A 25,855-nucleotide genomic window follows, 5' to 3' on the forward strand; every position below is an offset into this window, starting at 1 on the left:
CATTGTAGTTTTGATTTGCATTTCTCTAATGATTAGTGATGTTGAGCATTCTTTCATGTGTTTGTTGGCAGTCTCTATATCTTCTTTGGAGAAATGTCTATTTAGGTCTTCTGCCCACTTTTGGATTGGGTTGTTTGTTATTTTGTTATTGAGCTGCATGAGCTGCTTGTAAATTTTGGAAATTAATCCTTTGTAAGTTGCTTCATTTGCAAATATTTTCTCCCATTCTGAGGGTTGTCTTTTGGTCTTGTTTATGGTTTCCTTTGCTGTGCAAAAGCTTTGAAGTTTCATTAGGTCCCCTTTGTTTATTTTTGTTTATATTTCCATTTCTCTAGGAGGCGTGTCAAAAAGGAACTTGCTGTGATTTATGTCATAGAGTGTTCTGCCTATGTTTTCCTCTAAGAGTTTGATAGTTTCTGGCCTTACATTTAGGTCTTTAATCCATTTTGAGCTTATTTTTGTGTATGGTGTTAGGGAGTGATCTAATCTCATACTTTTACATGTAGCTGTCCAGTTTTCCCAGCACCACTTATTGAAGAGGCTGTCCTTTCTCCACTGTACATTCCTGCCACCTTTATCAAAGATAAGGTGTCCATATGTGCGTGGGTTTATCTGTGGGCTTTCTATCCTGTTCCATTGGTCTGTCTTTCTGTTTCTGTGCCAGTACCATACTGTCTTGATTACTGTAGCTTTGTAGTATAGTCTGAAGTCAGGGAGCCTGATTCCTCCAGCTCCGTTTTTCGTTCTCAAGATTGCTTTGGCTATTCAGGGTCTTTTGTGTTTCCGTACAAATTGTGAAATTTTTTGTTCTAGTTCTGTGAAAAATGCCAGTGGTAGTTTGATAGGGATTGCACTGAATCTATAGATTAGTTCCCTGTGCTATATAGTAGGTCCTTGTTGGTATTTCTAAGTTTTTGAGGAATCTCCATACTGTTTTCCATAGTGACTGCACCAATTTACATTCCCACCAACAGTGCCTGAGGGTTCCTTTTTCTTCACATCCTCACAAACACTTGGTATTTCTTATCTTTTTGATGATGGCCATTCTGATGGGTGTGAGGTGATATCTCATTGTGGTTTTGATTTGCATATCCTTGATGATTAGTGATATTCAGCATCTTTTCATGTGCCTATTAGCCATTTGTATGTCTGCTCTGGAAAAATGTCTGTTCAGATTCTCTGCCCATTTTCAATCAGATTGTTTATTTTTTTTAGTTATTTATTATTTTTAGTAGTGATGTTGAGCAGCTTTTTTTTTTATTGCTTTACAATGGTATGTTAGTTTCAGCTTCACAACAAAATGAATCAGTTATATATATACATATGTTCCCATATCTTTTCCCGCTTGTGTCTCCCTCCCTCCCACCCTCCATATCCCACCCCTCCAGGCGGTCACAAGGCACCGAACTGATCTCCCTGTGCTATGCGGCTGCTTCCCACTAGCTATCTACCTTACGTTTGGTAGTGTATATATGTCCATGCCTCTCTCTCGCTTTGTCACAGTTTACCCCTCCGCCTCCCCATATCCTCAAGTCCATTCTCTAGTAAGTCTGTGTCTTTATTCCTGTTTCACCCCTAGGTTCTTCATGACATTTTTTTTCTTAAATTCCACGTATATGTGTTAGCGTACGGTATTTGTCTCTCTCTTTCTGACTTACTTCACTCTGTATGACAGACTCTAGGTCTATCCACCTCATTACAAATAGCTCAGTTTCATTTCTTTTTATGGCTGAGTAATATTCCATTGTATGTATGTGCCACATCTTCTTTATCCATTCATCCGATGATGGACACTTCGGTTGTTTCCATCTCCGGACTGTTGTAAATAGAGCTGCAGTGAACACTTTGGTACATGATTCTTTTTGAATTATGGTTTTCTCAGGGTATATGCCCAGTAGTGGGATTGCTGGGTCATATGGTAGTTCTATTTGTAGTTTTTTAAAGAACCTCCATACTGTTCTCCACAGTGGCTGTAACAATTTACATTCCCACCAACAGTGTAAGAGGGTTCCCTTTTCTCCACACCCTCTCCAGCATTTATTGTTTCTAGATTTTTTGATGATGGCCATTCTGACTGGTGTGAGATCATATCTCATTGTAGTTTTGATTTGCATTTCTCTAATGATTAATGATGTTGAGCATTCTTTCATGTGTTTGTTGGCAGTCTGTATATCTTCTTTGGAGAAATGTCTATTTAGGTCTTCTGCCCATTTTTGGATTGGGTTGTTTATTTTTTTGTTATTGAGCTGCATGAGCTGCCTGTAAATTTTAGAGATTAATCCTTTGTCAGTTGATTCATTTGCAAATATTTTCTCCCATTCTGAGGGTTGTCTTTTGGTCTTGTTTATGGTTTCCTTTGCTGTGCAAAAGCTTTGAAGTTTCATTAGGTCCCATTTGTTTATTTTTGTTTTTATCTCCATTACTCTAGGAGATGGGTCAAGAAGGATCTTGCTGTGATTTATGTCATAGAGTGTTCTGCCTATGTTTTCCTCTAACTAAGAGTCTAAAAGACCTGTATGCAGAAAATTATAAGACGCTGATGAAAGAAATTAAAGATGATACAAATAGATGGAGAGATGTACCATGTTCTTGGATTGGAAGAATCAACATTGTGAAAATGACTCTACTACCCAAAGCAATCTACAGATTCAATGCAATCCCTGTCAAACTACCACTGGCATTTTTCACAGAACTAGAACAAAAAATGTCACAATTTGTATGGAAACACAAAAGATCCCGAATAGCCAAAACAATCTTGGGAACGAAAAACGGAGCTGGAGGAGTCAGGCTTCCTGACTTCAGACTATACTACAAAGCTACAGTAATCAAGACAGTGTGGTACTGGCGCAAAAACAGAAATATAGATCAATGGAACAGGATAGAAAGCCCAGAGGTAAACCCACGCACATATGGTCACCTTATCTTTGATAAAGGAGGCAGGAATGTATAGTGGAGAAAGGACAACCTCTTCAATAAGTGGTGCTGGGAAAACTGGACAGCTACATGTAAAAGTATGAGATTAGATCACTCCCTATACCATACACAAAAATAAACTCAAAATGGATTAAAGACCTAAATGTGAGGCCAGAAACTATAGATTGTTTATTTATTTATTTTTGTTTTGCGGTACGTGGGCCTCTCACTGTTGTGGCCTCTCCCGTTGTGGAGCACAGCCTCCAGATGTGCAGGCTCAGCAGCCATGGCTCACGGGCCCAGCTGCTCCGTGGCATGTGGGATCTTCCCGGACTGGGGCACGAACCCGTGTCCCCTGCATCAACAGGCGGACTCTCAACCACTGCGCCACCAGGGAAGCCCGATTGTTTATTTTTTTTTATGTGAATTGTATGAGTTGTCTCTTTTGGATATTAACCCTTCATTGGATATATCATTTGCAGTTGTCTTCTCCTATTTAATAGGCGGCCTTTTTGTTTTGTTGACAGTTTCCTTCTCTGTGCAAAAACTTTTAGTTTGAGGTAGTCTCATTTTGCTTATTTTTGCTTTTGTTTCCCACACCTGAGGAGACATATCCAAAAACATATTGCTAAGACCAGTGTCAAAGAGTATACTGTCTATGTTTTCTTCTAGAATTGTTATAGTTTCAGGTCTTACATTTAAGTCTTTAGTCCATTTTGACTGTATTTTTATATATGGTGTGGGAAAGTAGTCCAGTTTGATTCTTTTGCATGTAGCTGTCCAGTTTTCCCAGCACCGTTTATTGAAGAGGCTGTCTTTTCCCCATTGTATATTTGTCTCCTTTGTTGAACATTAATTAAACATATAATTGTGGGTTCATTTCTGAGCTCTCTATTCTGTTCCATTGGACTGTGTGTCTCCTTGTGTGCTGGTTCCATACTGCTTTGAAGACTTCAGCTTTATAGCATAGTCTGAAGACAGGGAGCATGATTCCTCCAGCTTCTTCTTCTTTCTCAAAATTGTTTTGGCTATTCAGTGTCTTTTTTGTTTCCATACAAATTTTAGAATGATTTGTTCTAGTTCTGTGAAAAATGCCATTGGTATTTTGATAGGGATTGCATTGAATCTGTATATTGTCTTGGGTGGTATGGTCACCTTAGCAATGTTAATTCTTCCAATCCATGAGCACGGTATGTCTTTTCATTTGCTTATGTTACCTTCAATTTCTTTTATCAATGTCCTGTAGTTTTCTGAGTACAGGTCTTTTTACCTCCTTAGTTAGATTTATTCCTAGGTATTTTATTCTTTTTGATTTGATTTTAAATGAGATTGTTCTTAATTTCTCTTTCTGATAGTTTATTGTCAGTGTATAGAAATGCAGCAAATTTCTGTATATTAATTTTGTATCCTGCGACTTTTCTGAATTCATTGCTGAGTTCTAGTAGTTTTCTGGTGGAATTCTTTATACATTAGGAAAATTGGCCTATGAATTGCAAATATTTTTCTCAGTTTGTAATTTGTCATATGACTTTGCTTATAGTGGTTTTTGCAATAAGAGTTTTGTATATTTATATATACATATATATATATGTATCAATCTTTCTTTTATGGCTTTTGGTGTATAGTTAGTTCACAGTTTAAAAGTCCTTGACTCTGAAATTATAAAATAGTTCTCCCATATCTCTTTTAGTACTTTAACATTTAAATTTGATACATTTGGAATTTTGGTGTACAGTGTGAGGCATGGATTCAATGTTTTATCCAGATGGCTACTTGATTGTCTTAACATCATTTAATAAATAATCTACCTTTTATCATCTATTAAATTCCCCAGTTTCATAGCACTTCATATATCTTTTATGGTACTTCACAGTTGACTTGTGTTATAGGAACTTTTACGACAATAATGTATATGGTGTGTGTGTGTGTGTGTGTGTGTGTGTGTGTATCTTTTAAAAATAAGCACACATTCTTCTTACTTCATTAGTTCCCTAAGTGTAGCATACTTTCTGAACTTTCATTAGTTAAATTAAATCTTTGACTTTAATTTCAGCTACTTTGAAGCCCATTAAGAGGGTAAAAGAATGTATTTTGTCAAAACACAACTGAAACTAAGACTTATTCTTGTCTAGGTATTCGGCTTTCAGTACCGACTTAAAAATAGTTTTATGAGAATTTGTAGTAAATAACATTCATTTCCTAATGAGAGAGACCTATCAAAAACAGGCATATTTACTATGACACAAACAAAATATTGTTGCCTGTAGCTTTATTTATAATTAAGGTAGACCTGCCTTTAACATTCCAGAGGACCTGACTGGGACACTGGATTGTATGATGAAGGGAGTGCAACAGTCAGAGAGCTGCTTACTGAGCTCTATAGCAAAGTTGGAGAAATTCGTCACTGGGGCCTGATCCGATACATCTCTGGAATCTTAAGGAAGAAGGTGGAAGCACTCGATGAGGTACTATAAATTCTTCTTGAATTTATACCAAATCTAAATGGAGGTGCTTTTTAAAAATTGGTTTCTGCAGTTGTTTTTTAAGGCAGTCACCACAGCATCTAACCATTTAAGATGTTGTTTTTCCCACATAACATTTCTGATTATCAGGTAGCTTTTTTTGTTTATGAATGTCAAATATATAATACTGAAGCATATAAACTGTAGACTTATAGGGGTGTTATAAACTATGAGGACTCTAGGTCTTAAGAATGAATTTATACTAGGCTAAAAGTTCCTACCTTTTAGGAGATAAAAATACTTCATTGTTCCTTCCTAGAAATCCCTCTTTTCTGATCTTCATCGCATTTCCTGAGGAAAAGATTGATGTGTCATTAAGTTAAGGGGGAGCAAAGGTTTCTAGGCTGAAAAGAGAAAATTTCCTGGAAATGTGAGGTGTTATGAGAAGGCTAATACTATTATACTATTTATTCCTAGGCCTGCACAGACCTTCTCTCCCACCAGAAACATTTGACAGTGGGACTCCCTCCAGAACCTCGAGAGAAGACCATCTCTGCGTTAGTATGGTTTTTGTTTGGGTTTGATGAAGCTTCTCTGAGACTTTAAGGAGCTGTGTGGACTGACTGCAATTCTCTTGTCCTAATCTATAAGTGGATGATAATGTCCTACGTGTGTGAGCTTCTATCAGGGACAGTGGATGTGAGAATGTTGGTAGTGATATGACATGAGTAAATGAAAGAGAAGGCTCACAGGGAGTAATACTCAAATGTATTTTGCTCTTTTGGGGTTTTTTTGTTTGTTTTTACTCATTGGCTTTACCAAACGTTTTATTCAAAAAACAAACACACAGGGCAACTGAAATTAGCCCCCACAAAAAATCAGCAATACTCTAGAGTTTGTTCCAGGCCTCTCTCCTTGGCTTATAGATGGCCGTTTTTTCCTTATGTCTCTTCACATTTCTTCTCTCTCTGTGTGTCTCTGTGTCCAAATTTCTCACTTATAAAAGACACCAGTCATATTAGATTAGGGCCCACCCAATTACCTCACTTTAGCTTACCTCTCTAAACACCCCATCTCCAAATAAGGTCACACTCTGAGATACTAGGGATTAGGATTTCAACATAGGAACTTAGAGGGAACACAGTTCAATCCATAACACCTTATTCCTGGCAAACAGAACCTTTTATTACAAATCAGATCAATTTTGTGGCTACTGTGGGCAATGCAAAAGAAGATGGCATGCCCCATGCCCCCAGAGTGCTTAGTATCAACAGGAGAGTCAGAAGTGTAGGAGGGTGTGTGTGTGTGTAAACTGATGAAACTATAAAAACTCAGTATAACTCTATAAGGTGTGATTGTAAAGTAATAAAATGTCTTCTAAAAGGCACAGCTTAAATTTAGTTTATTACTTTTTAGCCATAATAGTTACTTGTCAAATGTTAAGAATTAACCATGAAAGACTGGTCTGGAAGGACGTCATGGGATGAGTTTTAAATACAGTTTGGAAGGAGAAGGGCAATCCAGGCTTAGAGACAGGAGAGCAGAGCTCTCCTGAGTTGATATGGGCCAGAGTGCTTTGGGGAGGCAGTGAACTTTGAAGACTGAAAGAACCAGAATGCTACCAGTAATGATGAGATGTTGAGACACTGACTTGGACTTGGGAGGAGCTTTTTTATTTTCTCAATAAATTTAGCTTTAAGTAGTTGCAGAATTTTGTCTTTCTTCACTATCCTCTTCCTTAGACCTCTGCCCTATGAAGTACTCACTCAGCTGATAGATGAAGCCAGTGAAGGGGACATGAGCATTTCAATTCTTACACAGGTGAGCAGAATTATAAAGCCTAATCTGGTGATTGATATTTAAAAGTTTGTTTTCAGTTGATCTGGCAATTTCTGAAGACCACAAAATAAGCCTTGTGAGATCTAGGGCATAATTTTTGTCTATATTCATTCCATGCACAGGAAATAATGGTATATCTAGCCATGTATATGCGAACTCAGCCTGGCCTTTTTGCTGAAATGTTTCGACTTCGAATTGGTCTGATCATACAAGTTATGGCAACAGAACTGGCCCACTCCCTTCGATGCTCAGGTATATAATTAAGTAACTGTTTGAGGCAGAATTCACTTTTAATAGAGTTCTATTGAGTTTTGAATCAGGAGGGAAAGGAAGCTAATAGATTTTTATCAGTAGCTCAGAAGCTGCATATAGCAGTCTTGTTCCCATGTTAGTCAGTCTCTATATAAGTCAAGGGACTGCTATGACAAATTTATATATTAGTTGTCAACTTCAAAATTCCACCTCCTAGCGGCTCTGCACTCCCAATGACATTCCTACTAACTCCTAGAGTGATCCGAGGCATATATCAAACTAAGTGTGATAGACTGGGTTCAATTCTGATTCAGGCATGGCCACCTCTGGCTGTCAGATTGAGTCACCACATCAGTTTGATTATAGTGTCAGTATTCTGTCTAGTCAACATCAGGATCAAATAAAGGAAGGCAATATTTCTATTCACATTTATCTGACAAGACTCTTTTTGATATTAGCTATAGGTATGTTTGGCAAGGTAACAGTTTTAGTTAGAAGAATAGATGGGGCCTTTGGAAGCTGTAGCACAGAATTATGGGGAGACCCCCTGGCATGACTTTTTTCCTTCGGTATTTGATTTCAACAAGAATGGCAAAGTAATAGAGATAGGGATTGAATACAAAGATAAAATCACAGTTGCAAAACTCAATTTTAGCCATTGTTTCAGTTAAATTTCCCCCAAAGGCTTTTAATTGAGCTGTTAGCAAGTAGCTACATTTATTGGTTTGAATCTAACCTAAATTACATGAGATAATGTATATTTAAATAACCCTTTAAAGGAATAAAGCTAATGATTATTTTATACCTACCATATGCCAGACACTGTACTTTTTGCTTTATATTTACATATATTATCTCATTTAATCCTTACAACAACCAACTGGAGAAGGTATTTTTATCTCACTTTTACTGATGGTAAAAGGAATTGAAACTCAAACTATTGGATGTAAAATAGGCTCAAGAATGTATTGTATAAAGAAGATGTGGCACATATATACAATGGAATATTACTCAGCCATAAAAAGAAATGAAATTGAGCTATTTGTAATGAGGTGGATAGACCTAGAGTCTATCATACAGAGTGAAGTAAGTCAGAAAGAGAAAGACAAATACTGTATGCTAACACACATATAAGGAATTTAAGAAAAAGTATGTCATGAAGAACCTAGGGGTAAGACAGGAATAAAGACGTAGACCTACTAGAGAACGGACTTGAGGATATGGGGAGGGGGAAGGGTGAGCTGTGACAAAGCGAGAGAGAGGCATGGACATATATACACTACGAAACGTAAGGTGGATAGCTAGTGGGAAGCAGCTGCATAGCACAGGGAGATCAGCTCGGTGCTTTGTGACCTCCTGGAGGGGTGGGATAGGGAGGGTGGGAGGGAGGGAGACGCAAGAGGGAAGAGATATGGGAACATATGTATATGTATATAACTGATACTTTGTTATAAAGCAGAAACTAACACACCATTGTAAAGCAATTATACCCCAATAAAGATGTTAAAAAAAATGTATTGTACAACACAGGGAATATAGCCAATATTTTGTAATAACTGTAAATGGAAAGTAACCTTTAAAATTGTATAAAAATTTTAAATTCTTTAAATAAAGCTAATGAGCAATTTTTAAAAAATGAAACTCAGAAAGGTTAATAACTTGCCCAAAGTTACATAACTGATAAATAGTGAAATTTGAGTCCAAGTCTGCCTGATTCCAAATGATCGCCAGTTCAGCACATTGTTATAAGATTACATGTATATATATATATACTTTTTGTCAAGCTTTGGTATCAAGTGATGTTTTATGAGAGTCTGATTATTCAATAATAAACCTCAAGAAGGGATTAAATCCTCAAACATTCTTCACTTTTCCTTAATTGCCCAATACAGATATTTTTTTTCCTGTGGATTCATCAAACCATGGCTATTTATTTCTTCTAGGATAAAGTCAAGATCCCTGGGTCTGATATTCAAGACCCTCAACAGTCTGGCCTCTACCTCCCACTTCGACAGTACTTCCCACTAATTTTATCAGTCCCCATCCTTGGAGATTGATGTCTCCTCTTATTTCTAAAGCATTTATTGTCTATATCTCTCATTTGACACTTAGTATAGCCATGCCATGTTTTACTGTTGTTTATCTTGTTTACGTGTCCAGTCTTTCCCAAATAGTTGGTCAGCCTCACAAGGTCAAGTACCATGTCATACCTGTTTGTACTAACATTGCTAAAAATCATGACCTACATGTAGTAAACTCATAATAGGTGTCTGATGTTGATGAACAAATTCAAGTTATATTCTCAATATTCTTCATAATTTCATAGATTCATATCTGTTCTCTTTTTAAATCCCCATATTTCCAGATAGAGAGAAGTTTTGATTATTTTAGCCCATCTTCACAGATACAATCATTGCTTTCTCTGACTGGTTTCCAGTTCCATTGTGCTCCTTTCATTCTTCCCACTTTCAAATAAAGATTCTACTGAGTATCCTAATGATGTGGAAGAGGGGTGAAGAAGAAATCAAGGGCCTAGTTAATCCATAAACTGGATAATCAGTCCTTAAATTATTAAGAATCTGTTGGAGGATGAATACCTAGGCAGTATGGTGCTGGAAATTTATTTTCTTTAACATCTTTATTGGAGTATAATTGCTTTACAATGTTGTGTTAGTTTCTGCTGTATAACAAAGTGAATCAGCTATATGTATACATATATCCGCATATCCCCTCCGTCTTGTGTCTCCCTCCCCCCCTCCCTATCCCACCCCTCTAAGTGGTCACAGCACCGAGCTGATCTCCCTGTGCTATGCGGCTGCTTCCCATTAGCTATCTATTTTACATTCAGTACTGTATATATGTCAATGCTACTCTCTCACTTCATCCCAGCTTACCCTTCCCTCTCCCTGTGTCCTCAAGTACATTCTCTACGTCTGCATTTTTTCTTCCAATCAAGTGACTCAGAAATTCTAAGCAAGAAAGGAAATAGAGAAAAAATAGGGTGAGAGTGGCAGGTCAATTAGAAATCCCTCTGTTCTAACATTTCTGCTGAGCAGCTGAGGAAGCCACAGATGGCCTGATGAATCTCAGTCCTTCAGCCATGAAGAACCTCCTGCATCACATTCTCAGTGGCAAGGAGTTTGGCGTGGAACGAAGTGGTAAGGTTAAATCACTGCATTTCTATTTCAGAATGTTTGTTTTAAATGTCTCATTGATTTTAAAGTGTTTTTCTTTTATCAGCGGAACTTTTCTCCCAAATAAATAGGACCCCAGTATATGAAAGTTAAAACCAAAGCTGTCTTCTGGAGCAAAATTTGGAAACCACTGTGTGTCTTTTTTTCCCTTAAATGATATGTCAGTTATGTAGATTACTAGCATATTTTGTTTGGGACTGTTTTATACATTCCCTTACATTATCTTAAGACTCTACTTTAGGACAACTAGCAACCTGTATCATCTGAAACTTTCTTGTATTCCAGTTGGCAATAATTCAGTAGCACTTATAGTGGGGTGTGTGTGTGTGTGTGTGTGTGTGTGTGTGTGTGTGTGTGTGTGTGTAGCTGCTACAGTGCACCTGATACATCCTTTCACTTTTAAATTCAAATACATTTAGGGGTCTATCACAAATTAACCTTACACCTGCACTTGGTGGTTTGGTAGTGGTATTTGATATCAAGTACCTAAAACATCAGAGCAAATTAAAAGAGTTATCTCTCATGCTTAACTTTTAGACTTAGAATAAATAAATATATAATGTCAGATGGATGGATACTAGACCTTAGAGTGTTATAAAGCAGTGTTCCTCAAGCCTTACTGTTCATAAGAATCACCTGGGTATTTTACTAAACTGCAGGCTTTAATTTAGAGTTGGGCCTAAAATTCTAACAAGCTTCTAGGTGAAGCTAATGCTGCAGGCCTGTGGACCACATTTTGAATAGCAAGGTTTAGTTGGTTGTTTGGTTTTTATTATTATTAACATAAAAGGAGGACATACATCTAAGTCTTTTAAATGTGGTGGAGAAAAAAATTTGAACCTGGTTATCCTCCCTCTTTCTCTTTAATCTGTCATGCTATATAGTTCGTCCCACTGATTCAAATATCAGCCCTGCTATTTCTATCCGTGAGATTGGTGCTGTTGGAGCAACCAAACCAGAACGAACTGGGATTATGCAGTTAAAAAGTGAGATAAAGCAGGTAAGATACTACTTGGGAACTGAGCTGGGATACTTTCATATTTAAGAACATTCTTTTGGACTCAGACTTTGTTAAGATCATGTATTTTGTTTCATATTCTGAGTTTAATTTGAGCCATTTATTTTTCAGGTGGACTTTCGTAGACTGTCTATCTCAACTGAGAGTCAGGTGAAACAAGTAGGGATCCTTTAATATAGATTAACCTGCCTTTAGTTCTATAAAACATGCATGAGCTTATGGCTTTTTTACAAATAAGATAAGCCACAGAGTAGCTTGTTTGATTCTCCTTTTTAGCAATCTTTCTGCAGATAGCTTTCGTTTTTCTGGGCCAAACTATCTTGCTGATTTTAAGAGGAAAGTAACTTGTTTCTGATAGCAAGAAATTGAAACCTTGAATTCCTCTTGTTAGGATTAATACATAATTTTGGAATTAATTTTATGAAAGTAGACTTACATTTCTTGCTTTTAAGAACCAGACTAGGTAAGGGCTTTTTTAAACATCTATTTTCAGTTATTGTCCAGAAATTAGATTTTTATCATTGTCATGATAGAGGTGTACAAAAGGTGTTGTGAACACATAGAGGAAAAACATATAAATCAATCTGAGAGTTGGTGGGAGTCACCAAACATCATACTGTAGGCTGTTACTAATTTTTTCCTTGAAGATGAGAATAGATGAGTTATTGTGTTATACAAAGAAATAATTAACACAAACTTCCATAGTGTTTTTCAAAACTCTGGGAAATGGTGTGATTTCAAAGTTTTTTAATGAAAAGCTTAAAACTACTCCTTCTACTTCCAAAATAGACTTATGCTAGCTTACAATATTAAAACACGTCCAGAAGAGGAAAGGCAAAATGGAAATTTTGCTTGTTTGTGTGCTTGCGTGTCTGTTTTAGGAGTCAGAAACCATTTAGGAAAATAAAGAGCCAATGCTTGATGTTTAATTTGAAGTAAACTTAATTTAGGTATACCTATCAGATACCCTTTTACGTTTATATTATGCAAGTACAAGACCAGAATGGAATAAGAAAGGGCCTTGTGATAGAAAAATGTTCACTTTACAGGATTTTTCCTAGACAATTTGTATAATATGAACATTTTCCTATCTGAAAGGTTAAAGAACTACATTTCATACTGAAGAGTTAAAGTGATGTTCCTGGTAAACAGTTCTTGTTTTGGTTGAGAGTGATTGGCTAAATACTTCATGGTTGTTTATAGTCACAGAGTATTACTTACATGTTCATTATATATTTAGAACTTGAAGTCCATGTTCCCAGCTAGATTAGCATGATATTAAGGACTTGACCTACCCACCCAGCTATATCATTTAATTTTTTTTACACATACACTACCTATAGGACTTTAAGAAAGCCAAAATCATTAGGACTGTAATTTAGAGGATTGAGAGCTCTAAATTTTCATTACTTTCTTTCTTCTAAATACCGATTTCCACCCTCACCTGCCTGTCTGGTATTTTGTATTGTTCGAAGCCCTTTTCTCTGCCACTCACCAATGCCCTCTTTTCTGATTATAGAAAAAATACTTGTAAAGGTAGTTTTATTTATTTTACCCTTTACCATGACTTTTAGAGTCAGGCTATTTCATCAGCTTTTTTAATGATAACATGCTGGCTAGTTACTTGAATAGTCTGTAATTTTACTCTACTAATAACTTTTAAAAACACATAATGTTTGCTTTGCCTCATCCCCTTTAAAAATTTATTTTCTCATATATTTTTCATAGCCCAATGGTGGTCATCCCCTGGGTGTAGATTTGATGTCACTGTTTTTTCTGGTAACTGCTGTTATCTTGTATTATATGACAATCAGATTGACTTAAAAAAAAAATGAATCAGGCTTCCCTGGTGGTGCAGTGGTTGAGAGTCCGCCTGCCGATGCAGGGGACACGGGTTCCTGTCCCGGTCCGGGAAGATCCCACATGCCGCGGAGCGGCTGGGCCTGTGAGCCATAGGCCTCTGAGGCCACGCGTCCGGAGCCTGTGCTCTGCAACGGGAGAGGCCACAACAGTGAGAGGCCCGCGTGCTGCAAAAAAAAAAGAATCAAAAATTAAAATTTATATTTATAAATCAACTTCATGCAGGGTGATATCTTCCCATTTCTTTTCCAAAAAGGCAGGTGAGGGGGTTCAACTCCAACCTCTTTTCCATTTCAGAAAACAAAATTCAATTTAATAAGTATTTATTTTTTAAGTATCTGTTCAGTCATTTATTCTTTTGATTAATATAATTAATTAAATGCCTGCTATGTGCCAGGCACTGGAAAGCATTGGTATCCGCTGGGAACTTGTTAGAGATGTGAAATATTGGTTCTCATCCTAGGCTTACTGAATCAGAAAGACTGAGGTGAGGCCCAGCAATCTGTGTTTTAATAAGCTTTCTAGGTGATTCTGATGCACTTTTAAGTTTGAAAATCGCTGGGTTACGTATTCTTATTGTTTATTCATTTGTAAATATTAATTGAGTGCCAATTTTGTGCCAGGCACTGGAAATACAATAGTGAACAAAACAGATGTGGTCCTTGCCCTCATGATGCTTACAGTTTAGGAAGACTGATCTCTGATTTAGTTTCCTTGGTTTAAATCAATGATCCATAATGGCCTATGATTTCAGATTTCTTAGGCTGAAGAGATTAAGGCCAGATGCCAACCAAACAAAAAATGGAAAACTATTGGAAACAATATTGGTATTTCTGTTGACTTTAACCAAGTATATACCCTGTAATGAATTAGTGTAGTATGACTTGGCCAATTTTGTCATATCTACATTAATAAAGGAAGACAGAGGCATAGAGGAGGAGTTAATCTAAAAGCTCAGAACTATTGATATTTGGTTTTGGAAAACAGTTTGAATAGCCTTTGTGGTTTGACTCCACTCTCAGCAGCCTAGGATCTTGATGGTAGAGATGAAGACAATGAAGATAAATCAAATGGAGTTCATCTACTTGGTGCATCAGTGTGATAGTCACTGGCCAATAGAAGTGCCTTAGGGCACTTTTCTCTTTTACATAGCAGTGGTGATATAGGCATTTGATCCAAATTAAAATGTAAGAAGTTCTTTTCTCAGAAAATATTTATATTACCTTCTTTTTATTTTATATTTATTTCTGAATCTAAACTGTCAAAGAAACACTTTCCCCAATGTATTTTATCCTTTACTTTTATAAGTTTTATGTTGTAGCATGTACCAATACTTCATTCCTTTATATTGCTGAACAATACCTTACTGTATTGATATACACCACATTTTATTTATCCATTCATCAGTTGATGAACATCTGGGTTGTTCTGGTTTTTGGCTGTTATGAATAACGCTGCTATGAACCTTCATGTACAAGTTTTTGTGTGGACATATGTTTTTATTTCTCTTGGATATACATCTAGGAGAAGTGCTGGGTCATTTGGTAACTGTGTTTAGCATGAGGAACTGCCAAATTGTTTTCCAAAGGGGACTGTACCATTTTACATTCCCACTGGCAATGTCTGAGGGTTCCAGTTTCTTCATATCCACATCAGTCCTTGCTATTGTCCATCTTTTTGATTCTAGCCATTTTAGTGGGTATGAAGTGGTATCTCATTGTGGCTTTGATTTGCAGTTCCCTAATGGCTTATGATATTAAACATCTTTTCATGTGCCAATTGACTGTTTGTTTATCTTCTTTTGGAGAAATGTCCATTCAGATCCTTTACCCATTTGTTAATTGGGTTATTTGTCTTTTTATTGTTGAGTTGTAAAGATTCTTTATATATTCTGGATACAGGTCCCTAAAGGTTCTTTATGTATTATGGATACAAGTCCCTTATCAGATATGTGATTGGCACATAGTTTTTCCCATTCTGTGTGTTGCTTTTCACTTTTTTTTTCTCTGAAGCATATCAACCATGGAATTTACTTTCTTGATAGTGTCATTTGAAGAACAGAAGTTTTTAGTTCGGGTGAAGTCCAATTCATCTAATTTTTCTTTTAGTGTCCTATCTAAGAAGGTGTTGCCTAGCCCAAGGTCACAAAGATCTATTCCTATTTTTTAAGAGTTTTATAGTTTTAGCTCTTACAGTTAGGTCTATGATTATGTTTATGGGTCCCCAAGACCACCTCTCGGGTTCAGTGATTCACTAGGAGGACTCACAGGACTAAGCATACTCAAAGCTATGACTTATTACAGCAAATGAATACAAAGCAAAATCAGCAAAGGGAAAAGGTGCATTGGACAAAGTCCAGGGAAAACAGGCACCAGCTTCCGGAGTGCTCTCTCAGTAAAGTCACACAGGATGCAATTCCCCGTGCAATGAGTTGTGACAACATGTATGAAATATTGCCAACCAGGGAAGCTCATTTAAGACTCAGCACCCAGGGTTTTTACTGGGGGCTGGTCACATAAACAGCCCCTGTCTGGCATGTACCAAAACTCTAGACTCCCAGAGGGAAAGCAAATGTTCAACATAAACCAGTGTTTCCACAAACAGTTTAGGCACAATAAGCCACTGTTAGTCAATTCCGAGAATGGTGGAAACCCTCCCAAAATCCAGCTTTCCAAATGCCAACCAAGGGCCAATCTTATAATCAGGCCTTTCCAAGAATAGCATTTCTGGCCTTCTATGTTAACTCTTTTTTGCACAGTAACCCATTTGGGCTTAATTTTTGTGTATGGTGTGTAGTAGGGGGGTCCAACTTGATTCTTTTGAATGTGACTATCCAGTTGTTCCAGCACTATCTCTTAGAAGACTGTCTTTCCTCCATTTACTTTTCTTGACACCCTTGTTAAAAACGGACAAAAATGCAGTAGTTTATTTCTGAACTCCCAATTTTATTTCACTGATCTACATGCCTAGCCTATGCCTGTATGACGCAGCCTTTTTTTTTTTCCAGAGAAGGAAGGATTTATTACTTGCAGCAAGTAAGGAGAACACTTGTTTTCCCAAAGCAGTGTCTCTTGACACAGTCTTGATTATTGTAGATTTATAATAAATTTTGAAGTTGGGAATTGTGAGTCCTCCAACTTTGATCCTTTTTAAGATTGTGTTAGCTATCATGGGTCCCTTGAATTTTCACATGAATGTTAGGATAAGCTTGTCAATTTCTGCAAAGAACCCAATGGGGTTTTGATAAAGATTGTGTTCAATCTATAGATCAGTTTTGAAAGTATTACCATTTTAGCAATATTAAGTCTTCTGATCCATGAAAATAGGATCTCTATTTATTTAGGTCTTTAATTTCTGTCAACAGATTTTGTAGTTTTCAGAGTGTATGTTTTACACTTCTTTCATTAAATTTATTCCTAAGTATTTTATTCTTTTTAATGCTGTCTTAAACGAAATTCTTTTCTTAATTTCATTTTCAGATTGTTGATTGCTACTGTTTAGAAATACAATTAATTTTTGTATATTGATCTTATATTGTGCAGCCTCACTGAACTCATTTATTAGTTCTAATTGTTTTTTAGTGAATTCCTTATATACAAGATCATGTCATCTGCAAATGACTTTCCACTCTGAATGACTTTTATTTTCTTTCTTAATAGCCCTGGATAGAGCCTCCAGTATAATACTGAATAGAAGTAGCAAGATTGAACATCTTTGTCTTGTTCTGATCTTAGGAGGGAAAACATCCAGTCATCAACCACTCATTATGATGTCAGCTGTGGGTTTTTTGTAGACGCCCTCTATTAGATTTAGGAAGAACCCCTTTGTTCCCAGTTTGTTGAGTGTTTTTTATCATTGAAGCGGTGTTAGAATTTATTAAATGCTTTTTCTGCATCTATTAGGATGATATGGGTTTTATCCTTTATTCTGTTGATAGGGTGTATTACACTGATTGATGTCCAGATGTTAAAACAATGTTGAACTCCTGGAATAAATTCTACTTCATTGTGTGTATTAAAAGGTGTATCATCTTTTTTATATGTTGCTGAATTTTTAGGTTTGCTAGTGTTTTGTTGAGGATCTTTGTATCTCTGTTCATAAGGGGTATTGATCTGTAGTTTTCTTGTGATGTCTTTGTCTGATTTTGGTGTAAGGCTAATACTGGCCTCATAGAATGAGTTGGGAAGTTCCTTCCTTTTCTCTTTTTTGGAAGTGTTTGTGAAGAAGTGATGTTAATTCTTCTTCAGATGTTTGGTAGTATTAACCAGTGAAGCCACCTGTACCTGGACTTTTCTCTGTGAAAGTTTTGTAATTACTAGTTATATCTCTTTGTTATAAATCTATTCGGATTTTGTTTCTTCTGGAGTCCATTTGGATAGATTGTGTCTTTCTAGGAACTTGTGGTTTTCATCTAAGTTATATATCAATAATTTGTTGACATGTGACTGCCAATGGTATGTCCTTATAATCCTTTCTATTTCTTTAAGGTTGGAAGTGATGTCCTCTCTTTCTATCCTGACTTTAATACATTTCCTTTTTTTATTTTTTGGGTATGTCTAGCTAAATATTTGTCAATTTTTTTGATGTTTATTTTCAAAGAAACAAATTTTTGGTTTCATTGATTTTTTTTCTATTATTTTTGGTTCTCTATTTTTCTTTCTGTTACAGTCTTTGTTATTTTCTTCTCTTTGCTTTCAGTTTAATTTGCTCTTTTTTTCTTTTTTTCATTGTCTTAAGGTAGAAGTTTTGGTTATTGATTTGAGATCTTCTTTTTTAATACAAGCATTTATAAAATAAACTTCTCTTTAAGCACTGTTTTAGCTGCATCCCATAAATTTTGGTATGTGTGTTTCCATTTTCATTCATCTCAGAGTGTTTTCTAATTTTCCTTGTGATTTCTTTCTTAACCCACTGGTTATTTAGGGATGTGTTGTCTAATTTCCACATATTTATAAATTTCCCAAATTTCCTTTTGTTACTGATTTCTAATTTAATTTCATTGTAGTAAGATAATATACTTTGTGTCTTATTTCAATTCTTTTAAATTGAAGCTTGTGTTATAGCCTATGGGAGCAGCAAACCAAGCCATAGACCAGTTAGAAGTTTAACAGAAATAACCTGGCAAAGAGACAGTGAAGAACCTCCCATGTCATCAGTATTTTTATGGCTCTTCTTATTTATCACTAGATGCTTTCTGAAAGGATCATACCTGTTTACATTGTTGCTAGCTACTCATAAGTCTTCTAGCTTCTCTATAACCTTTTTGTCTTGGGTGTTACACTTAATTTGTGGTTTATAATTCTGCTGAGTGTGTTTATTATTCATTGTGCTATAATACTTTAATCATAGAAACAGATAACTCTTGATTTATGTTCTTTCCTCTACTTTTCTCCCAAGTCACCTGGAACCTCTATGAGTCCAAGTATTGGGTCCTTCCCTAGTGCATGTGGTCAACAGACATCTAAAGATAGTCGTCAAGGTCAATGGCAACGCCGACGAAGGCTGGATGGAGCACTAAACAGGGTCCCAATTGGATTTTATCAAAAAGTATGGAAAGTTTTGCAGAAGGTGAGCATAATACACTGTAGATGTCTCTTTATTTCACACACCCCCATGAAATTATCAGTCTCCTTGTCTGAGATATGACATGACTATGATATCACTGCAATTATATAAAAGTCATGTGCTCTTATGGATAAAACCTAGAAGAAAACATTAAAATGAAACAGTTGATTTGTTATTTTGACATTACTGATAATTTAGTCTCTCTCCATAACTGTTACTATTGCAGTGTTTATAAATGAGATTTCAAAAATCATCACTTCTCTGCTTTTTGGCCATGGTTGGATATTGTGGGGCATTGTGATACATTTACTGCTAATCAAATGAATGTGGTGATAAAGACTCACTTTCTTTGTAGCTATTGTAGAGTAGAAATGTTACTTGTAGCAATGTGCTGTTAATAACAAATGTTACTACAGTAAAACAACTGTGGCATCTAGGAAGCTTTATGAGATGCTCTTACCTATTTTTTTTCTTGGATGAAAACTACTAAATATATGCAGTCATAGTGGTGCTAATAGTCCAGAGACTACTGGTGTGACCAATTTTTATTTTTCTGTCAAAGGCCTAGTTTGCCAAAGACATTCAAGGGGACATCACACCATTATGATTGTGACAGATTTAGAAGGCCAAGAAGACTATTGTACTCATTCATAGATCTCATTCATAGTCTCATAGGTGCCACTTTTTGCTTCATTGCCCTAGGTAATGACCTGAAGAACACTTCAACCAGGACTTCAAAACCTTTAGTTATGTTTCTCCCCTTAGCACACTGATATTCCAGGGACAGAATCAGGTGATCCTTTGGAAAGGTGAAATTTGATTCCTTGAACTATCAACTCTGTCGATCTTCCTTTCAAAGAGTACCTATCAGTTATTTTCCTTCTATTTAACTGCTATAGCACAGTGGTAACAGATATGTGCTGTATCTCTCCAGCTCTGCCTGGCTTATGGCAATTCAGTTTCACAGACTACATGTAGTAGGTGCTCTTCTACCCAGATACCATGGAAAGTGTCTGTTCTTGTCATCAAAGAGTTTAACCCATAGTTATCTTCTTACATAGTAGCTGTAATGCAAGGCCAAAAGTGTTATGATAAAAGTGCAAAACAAGGCTGTGAGAATACAAGGGAAGGAACATTCAAGTCTGACTGGGAAAATTGGGTATTTTGTGGCAGAATCAAAGCATAAATTTGAAATCCTAATGTAAAGGGGAAAAACAAATGCCGTCTGTTTTTTATTTTTTCATTCCATTCCTTTCAGAGTATGAATGTAACATAATCAATCTGCACATATGTTTCAAGGCTGGTAATTCTCAAAGATTGTTATTTGGCATATGGAACATGGGATGGAAGTGTCTGGTAGGGTCAATAAACTTGTTGGATTGGAATATTTATCTGTGGTTTAATATATAATGTTTTGATTTATTTAAAATCTAAAATGGCAAGTCCTTAATTCCCACTGCTTTTTAATAATTGAATTGATGGTGGGGGGAAGATAAAATATCATTCGTTCATACAGTATTTCTTGAGCATTTGCCATGCACTAGGCAATGTCCTAGGTGCTCACAGGAATACAACAGAAAACAAAACAGACGACAATCTCTGTCCTTATGGAAATTACATTCTATTAAGGAGAGACAATAAATAAGAAACACAATAAGTAAATTATACAGAATGTTGAAAGATGACGTACTGTAGAGAAAGTAGAGCAGAGTGAGGGGATCAGGAGTGCTGATGGGGGATGCTTAACTAGAAAATGTAACTATGCATGTCTGGTAAATGTATATCTTGAGTTTTTTCCCTTCAGCCTAAAAAAATCTTTATGAAAGTCTATTTGTGATGGCTCTGGGACCTACCGTGATATCCTCCCAGATAGTCTCTGAATCTTTAGGGCTAGACTATCCCAGCAGGTAGACCTTCCCGACCCTTCCACTCCCCTAAGTAGAGGATGAACCTTGAGTTCCCTATAGTCCAACCCTGCTTCTTGCCACACAGTAAGCGTAACCCCTTGGCAAAGACCCGTGGGCTGCAGGGCCTTTCCCTGGCCTGTGATTACTCAGCATCTACCCAGTGGAACACACTTAGAAATACTAAGTGTCTCCTTACACTCTCCCAGTTGTCAGCATATCCTGGGTGACATTTTTGCTGTTTTGCAGTGTCATGGACTTTCTGTGGAAGGTTTTGTTCTTCCTTCTTCAGCCACTAGAGAGGTAAGATTCTGTGTCTTTCACGTTAATGTGATTGATAGCTTGTCTGGCTAAAGTATTTCAGTGATCACTTTTCAGAATAACAAATCTATGCTTTTATAAATCAACTGAACAAGAAATGCATTGGAAGAAAGGAGAGAATGTTCTTAAAAAATAGAATGGGAATATTAGAGAATAATTATGTATTACATTAATTATATAAAGGCAGTTTCTTTTAATGGTTGATTAAGTTAGGCTGATTTATGTGTTGCCAGAGTTAGAAATGGCAGATGAGATAGAAATCTAAGAATGAATGAATGAATGAATGACTTCTCATATCCCCATCCTGCTCATCCCTACCTTTCTCTACTAACATGTTTGTAGACTATAAACCAGTGATCATAAACCAATGGTCCTTAGCTCTAACTATATGTCACAGTAACCTGAGCTCCTATCTCCAATTCAGTGGATTAGACTCTCCAGGGATAGGGCATGAGCACCTGTACTTTAAAAAAAAATCCTTAGAATAATTCTGATATATCACCATGGTTGGAAAACATTGCCATGAACCACAGACATAGATTAGGAGGTGCTTTTATATTTTGCTTTTTGCCCAGTCACACTGAAATTATAAAGAAATAGCTTTTATACAAAATCAACAAAAGAGCGAGAATTGGGAAGCTGAGAATAGTAAGACTGGATAGTAGAAAATTCTCAAAAACTCTGGAGTTCTTGTAGATCATGGCTGCAAGGGTGGGTACAGAAAGTTAATGCTGTGTTTCAGGGCTCCACTCCTTCCTAGAAGCCTCTTCCCTAGTAAAGAACACTGTGTCCTCTCTTGGTCTTCTCTCTGCCTTTAAGCAAGATTGAAATGTTAACAGAATTAATAATAATACATACCTGAATGTACCTTTAAGAGTCTGCAAAACACCTTTACACAGTCTTTAATTTGATCTTCAGCACAACTATGTGAGATAGCTAAGGAAGGGATTGTAGTTCCCAGTTCACAGATAAGCATACAAATTTAGAGAAGTGAATTGTCCGAGGTCATAGAACCAGTAACTGACAAAGACAGGACTTGAACCCAGGTCTTTAGACTTCAAATCTGCATTGCCACCCTAAAGTATATACTTAATACAGTTTTACCAAAAATTAGTCCTCAATCCCCTTCACCCTAAAATAACTTCATATTTCTTCATGCCCTTTTTAATCTAACAATATATAAATATTTTACATAATTCTCATCATCACATATATACAATTTTAGTTTCTACTTAGATTTTTCCTTTATCCACAGTAATCTTATTTATTCTTTTAATGATTCTATAGAAACTCATGAAGTTGCTGTACCATGATATGCCATTATTTACACAACCATTCCCATGTTTAGATTACTTCTGGTTTTCCACTTGTGACTAATGCTGCTATAAAACATTCTTGCACATAGGGCTTTTCTCCTCTCTTGAATTATTTCCTTAGGATGAACTTCTAGAAGGAGGATTATGGGTTAGAGGGCATTGATACTTTTATGACTCTTGTTATGCTTGCCAGATTGCCTTCAAAAACAAGATTGAACCTATTTACTCACTCAGTTACATTAAAGGAGACTGAAGCAGTACTCTTGGCTACAGTATTTCTTCTGCCTTTCAGAATAGGTAATTGATGTTTCCTGCATGATGGGCTCTTAGGAAGTGATTTTCTTCTTCTCTGTCACAGATGACTCCAGGTGAGATTAAATTCTCTGTTCACGTGGAGTCTGTCCTGAATCGTGTACCTCAGCCGGAGTACCGCCAGCTTCTGGTTGAAGCCATCCTTGTCCTCACCATGATGTCAGACATTGAAATTCATAGTATTGGAAGCATCATTGCTGTGGATAAAATAGTGCATATTGCCAATGACTTGTTTCTTCAAGAACAGGTAGGCAAACCTGTTGTTTTCTCAGAGAGGAATGTCTGATACTAACCTGACTGCATTCAGAGCTCTTCAAGAAGCCAAGGTCACTTTCTTGTGTCCTCTTCCTCATAGCTCTTTTCTAGGCCCCCTTCTTAGTGGCTCTGAGCTCTATCTGTAAAAGAAGTAAGCTGCTGGATGACCTCTTTTACCATGAGTTTTGTGGTTGTGTTACATGGTAAAGTTGCCTGGAACTCAGGAGACTTTTATGCTTTTTGTCATATTTCAGACTACTTTTATCACACTACTTTTTGTAGTGATAAGGACTTAATAAGAAACTATTGGGTAGTATATCCTTTCTGGACTATTAAGGAAAAGAGAAGATTTGATTTTGGTTTTGTTTTGGTTTTGCTTTTCTCTCTTACCTGTAGGAAAATATTAAAGTGAAACTTTTAATTCTACATTTCTTTATTTTCTTAATAAATCTTATTCCAGGAAATTAAGCACATTTTAAAAATGCAAACTATTGAAAGCTTTCCAAATATTTCTTAGATTAAGAGTAGGACCACGTAAAGTGAAGGACATGCACTGCTGTTAATAGAACAGTCTCCAAAACATGTAATCAGTGTTTCATTCTATTAGGCTCTGGGGGGAATGCAAAGGAAATTAAGTTTCTCTAGGACTTTTCAAGGATTTTTTAGGACAGTCCTAATTTTAAAGATTCTGATTGCTCTTAGTTCATTGTAGCAGAAAATGTGATCCCTTTTAGGCATAGACTCTAGATTGGAAAGCTTGAGGTCTATTTGAATTGTCGACTTAGAAAGAAATAATGATGAAATGCAAGATAAAATAATACATGCTAGGGCTTCCCTGGTGGCGCAGTGGTTGAGAGTCCGCCTGCCAATGCAGGGGACACGGGTTCGTGCCCCGGTCCGGGAGGATCCCACATGCCGCCGAGCGGCTAGGCCCGTGAGCCATGGCCGCTGAGTCTGCGCGTCTGGAGCCTGTGCTCCGCAACAGGAGAACCCACAACAGTGAGAGGCCCGTGTACCATCAAAAATAATAATAATAATAATAATAATAATACATGCTGAAATCAGTGGTACTAAAAGGATTCAGACCAAAGTCCCTCTAGGGTGATTTGTAAGTATTAACATTTGACTCTTTAACAAACACAACTCTAATTACCTATTATATTTAACTTTCAAAAATTCAAAACAATTAATGCTTTAAAAATAATTTCATGTGATTTTACGATCTAGTGAAAAATGCATATATAGAAACTCATAGTCACCATTTTGTGCATAACCCTGATCCCTTCCTGTCTAAACAGCCTAAGATCCAACTAGTTGGTGATGGGGAGGAGGCTCTGAGTTATTCTAATCAGGACTTTAATTAGTAGGATTAGTAATTTTTCCTTTCCCCTGTGTTCTCCCACCCTTAAAAACCAAACAGAAAACCCTCGGCGCAGATGATATCATGTTGGCCAAGGATCCTGCATCTGGCATCTGTACTCTTCTGTATGACAGTGCACCCAGTGGCAGGTTTGGCACCATGACCTACCTCTCCAAGGCAGCTGCCACCTACGTGCAGGAGTTCCTGCCTCACAGCATCTGTGCCATGCAGTGAGGCCTCTAGGCCCTGGCTGCTGGGAGCCTTTTGACAGCTGGCTCCTGCCTCATTGTGCATGGAACTGAATGAAATATGATGGCCTGATCACTCCCGACCGTGCCCCTTTCCAACCCATCCCTCCCAAGAAGAGCGAACTTTTCTGATAAACTAATGGTGTAGAAGATGTGAACCCTTGCCTGGAGGCATCTGCTCACCCAGGCTTTTCAGTGCCTTAATTCTTTCATGGTTCATAAAAGTTTGCGTGTGTTTTTATTCTCTAGATCTGTTTCAAACTTAGTTTTCTAACTCCTGTTTGGGGAGCAGGTGTTAATAATAACTTATTCCTAAAGTTTGATTTTTCTTATGTTTGGTTCATTGTGTGAACGAGTAGTGGGTGCTTTGGAACATTATTTCAAGTGAGTAAACCCTAAATTATTGGACTTTATGCTGCTATAAATTGGAAATATCTATCCTAAGTGCCTTTTCTTGGGAAAAGAGTACCAGATCATGGTTTTCTTCTTTCCTCACATGCTGCCTCACACTGAATGATGAACTCCTTTCTGTGCAGAACTTACTGTCTCTGCTTTTGCCTTCTCTGTATCGGCACACATAATTCTTACTCTCCCTTTGGTGAAATATCAAAAAAATGCAAGTGCAGTGTGCATATTTAAGGATTTCAGTATTAACACTTAAAATCACATTTTATGAAGATTTCTGGTACTCAAAGATGTATTTGTAGTAGAAAATGCAGAATAACCCAGAGAAATGGAGCCAGGAGCCCAATTCCAGAAAGGAGGGGGGCAGAAGAGAAGATGTCTGGGTAGAGTCTTACACCTAGGGAACAGAGAAGGAATTAGAGATGGGTTAGTGCCCTGAAGAGAGCCTTGTACACTAATCCATGGCTCTGAAGAGTGGGCCAGCATACAACACAGAGAATAATTGAAGCCTCTGTCTTTGGCGAACAGGAATATAGCAGTCCAGTCTATAGCTGCTTTACTGAGCACTCTTTCTTTGTGCTCACCTGGTCTCTGTCTCACTCACCTATTCACTCTCTATAGCATCCACCCC

At 36.9% G+C, this 25,855-nt stretch overlaps 1 protein-coding gene across 5 annotated transcripts in view; it reads left to right on the top strand.

The window, feature by feature from the left end:
- The window catches only part of PHKA1 (phosphorylase kinase regulatory subunit alpha 1), a 139,588-nt gene extending 114,452 nt beyond the window's left edge, over positions 1 to 25,136 (top strand). For 2 of the 5 annotated variants that reach the window (XM_007467451.1, XM_007467454.1), the window contains 12 exons: positions 5,222 to 5,378; positions 5,853 to 5,932; positions 7,118 to 7,196; positions 7,337 to 7,466; positions 10,523 to 10,624; positions 11,545 to 11,660; positions 11,790 to 11,828; positions 13,407 to 13,457; positions 18,936 to 19,106; positions 21,257 to 21,310; positions 23,003 to 23,203; positions 24,632 to 24,805. In XM_007467451.1, the coding sequence (XP_007467513.1) occupies positions 5,222 to 5,378; positions 5,853 to 5,932; positions 7,118 to 7,196; positions 7,337 to 7,466; positions 10,523 to 10,624; positions 11,545 to 11,660; positions 11,790 to 11,828; positions 13,407 to 13,457; positions 18,936 to 19,106; positions 21,257 to 21,310; positions 23,003 to 23,203; positions 24,632 to 24,805 (1,354 nt within the window). Of the gene's footprint in view, positions 1 to 5,221; positions 5,379 to 5,852; positions 5,933 to 7,117; positions 7,197 to 7,336; positions 7,467 to 10,522; positions 10,625 to 11,544; positions 11,661 to 11,789; positions 11,829 to 13,406; positions 13,458 to 18,935; positions 19,107 to 21,256; positions 21,311 to 23,002; positions 23,204 to 24,631 lie in introns of all 5 variants that reach the window. The other 3 variants (XM_007467453.1, XM_007467455.1, XM_007467452.1) reach the window with 2 other exon arrangements.
- Positions 25,137 to 25,855: the final 719 nt, after the last annotated feature.

This window comes from Lipotes vexillifer, unplaced genomic scaffold, assembly GCF_000442215.2.
Source record: "Lipotes vexillifer unplaced genomic scaffold, Lipotes_vexillifer_v1.1 scaffold142, whole genome shotgun sequence".
In the NCBI taxonomy this organism is placed as follows: Eukaryota; Metazoa; Chordata; class Mammalia; order Artiodactyla; family Lipotidae; genus Lipotes; species Lipotes vexillifer.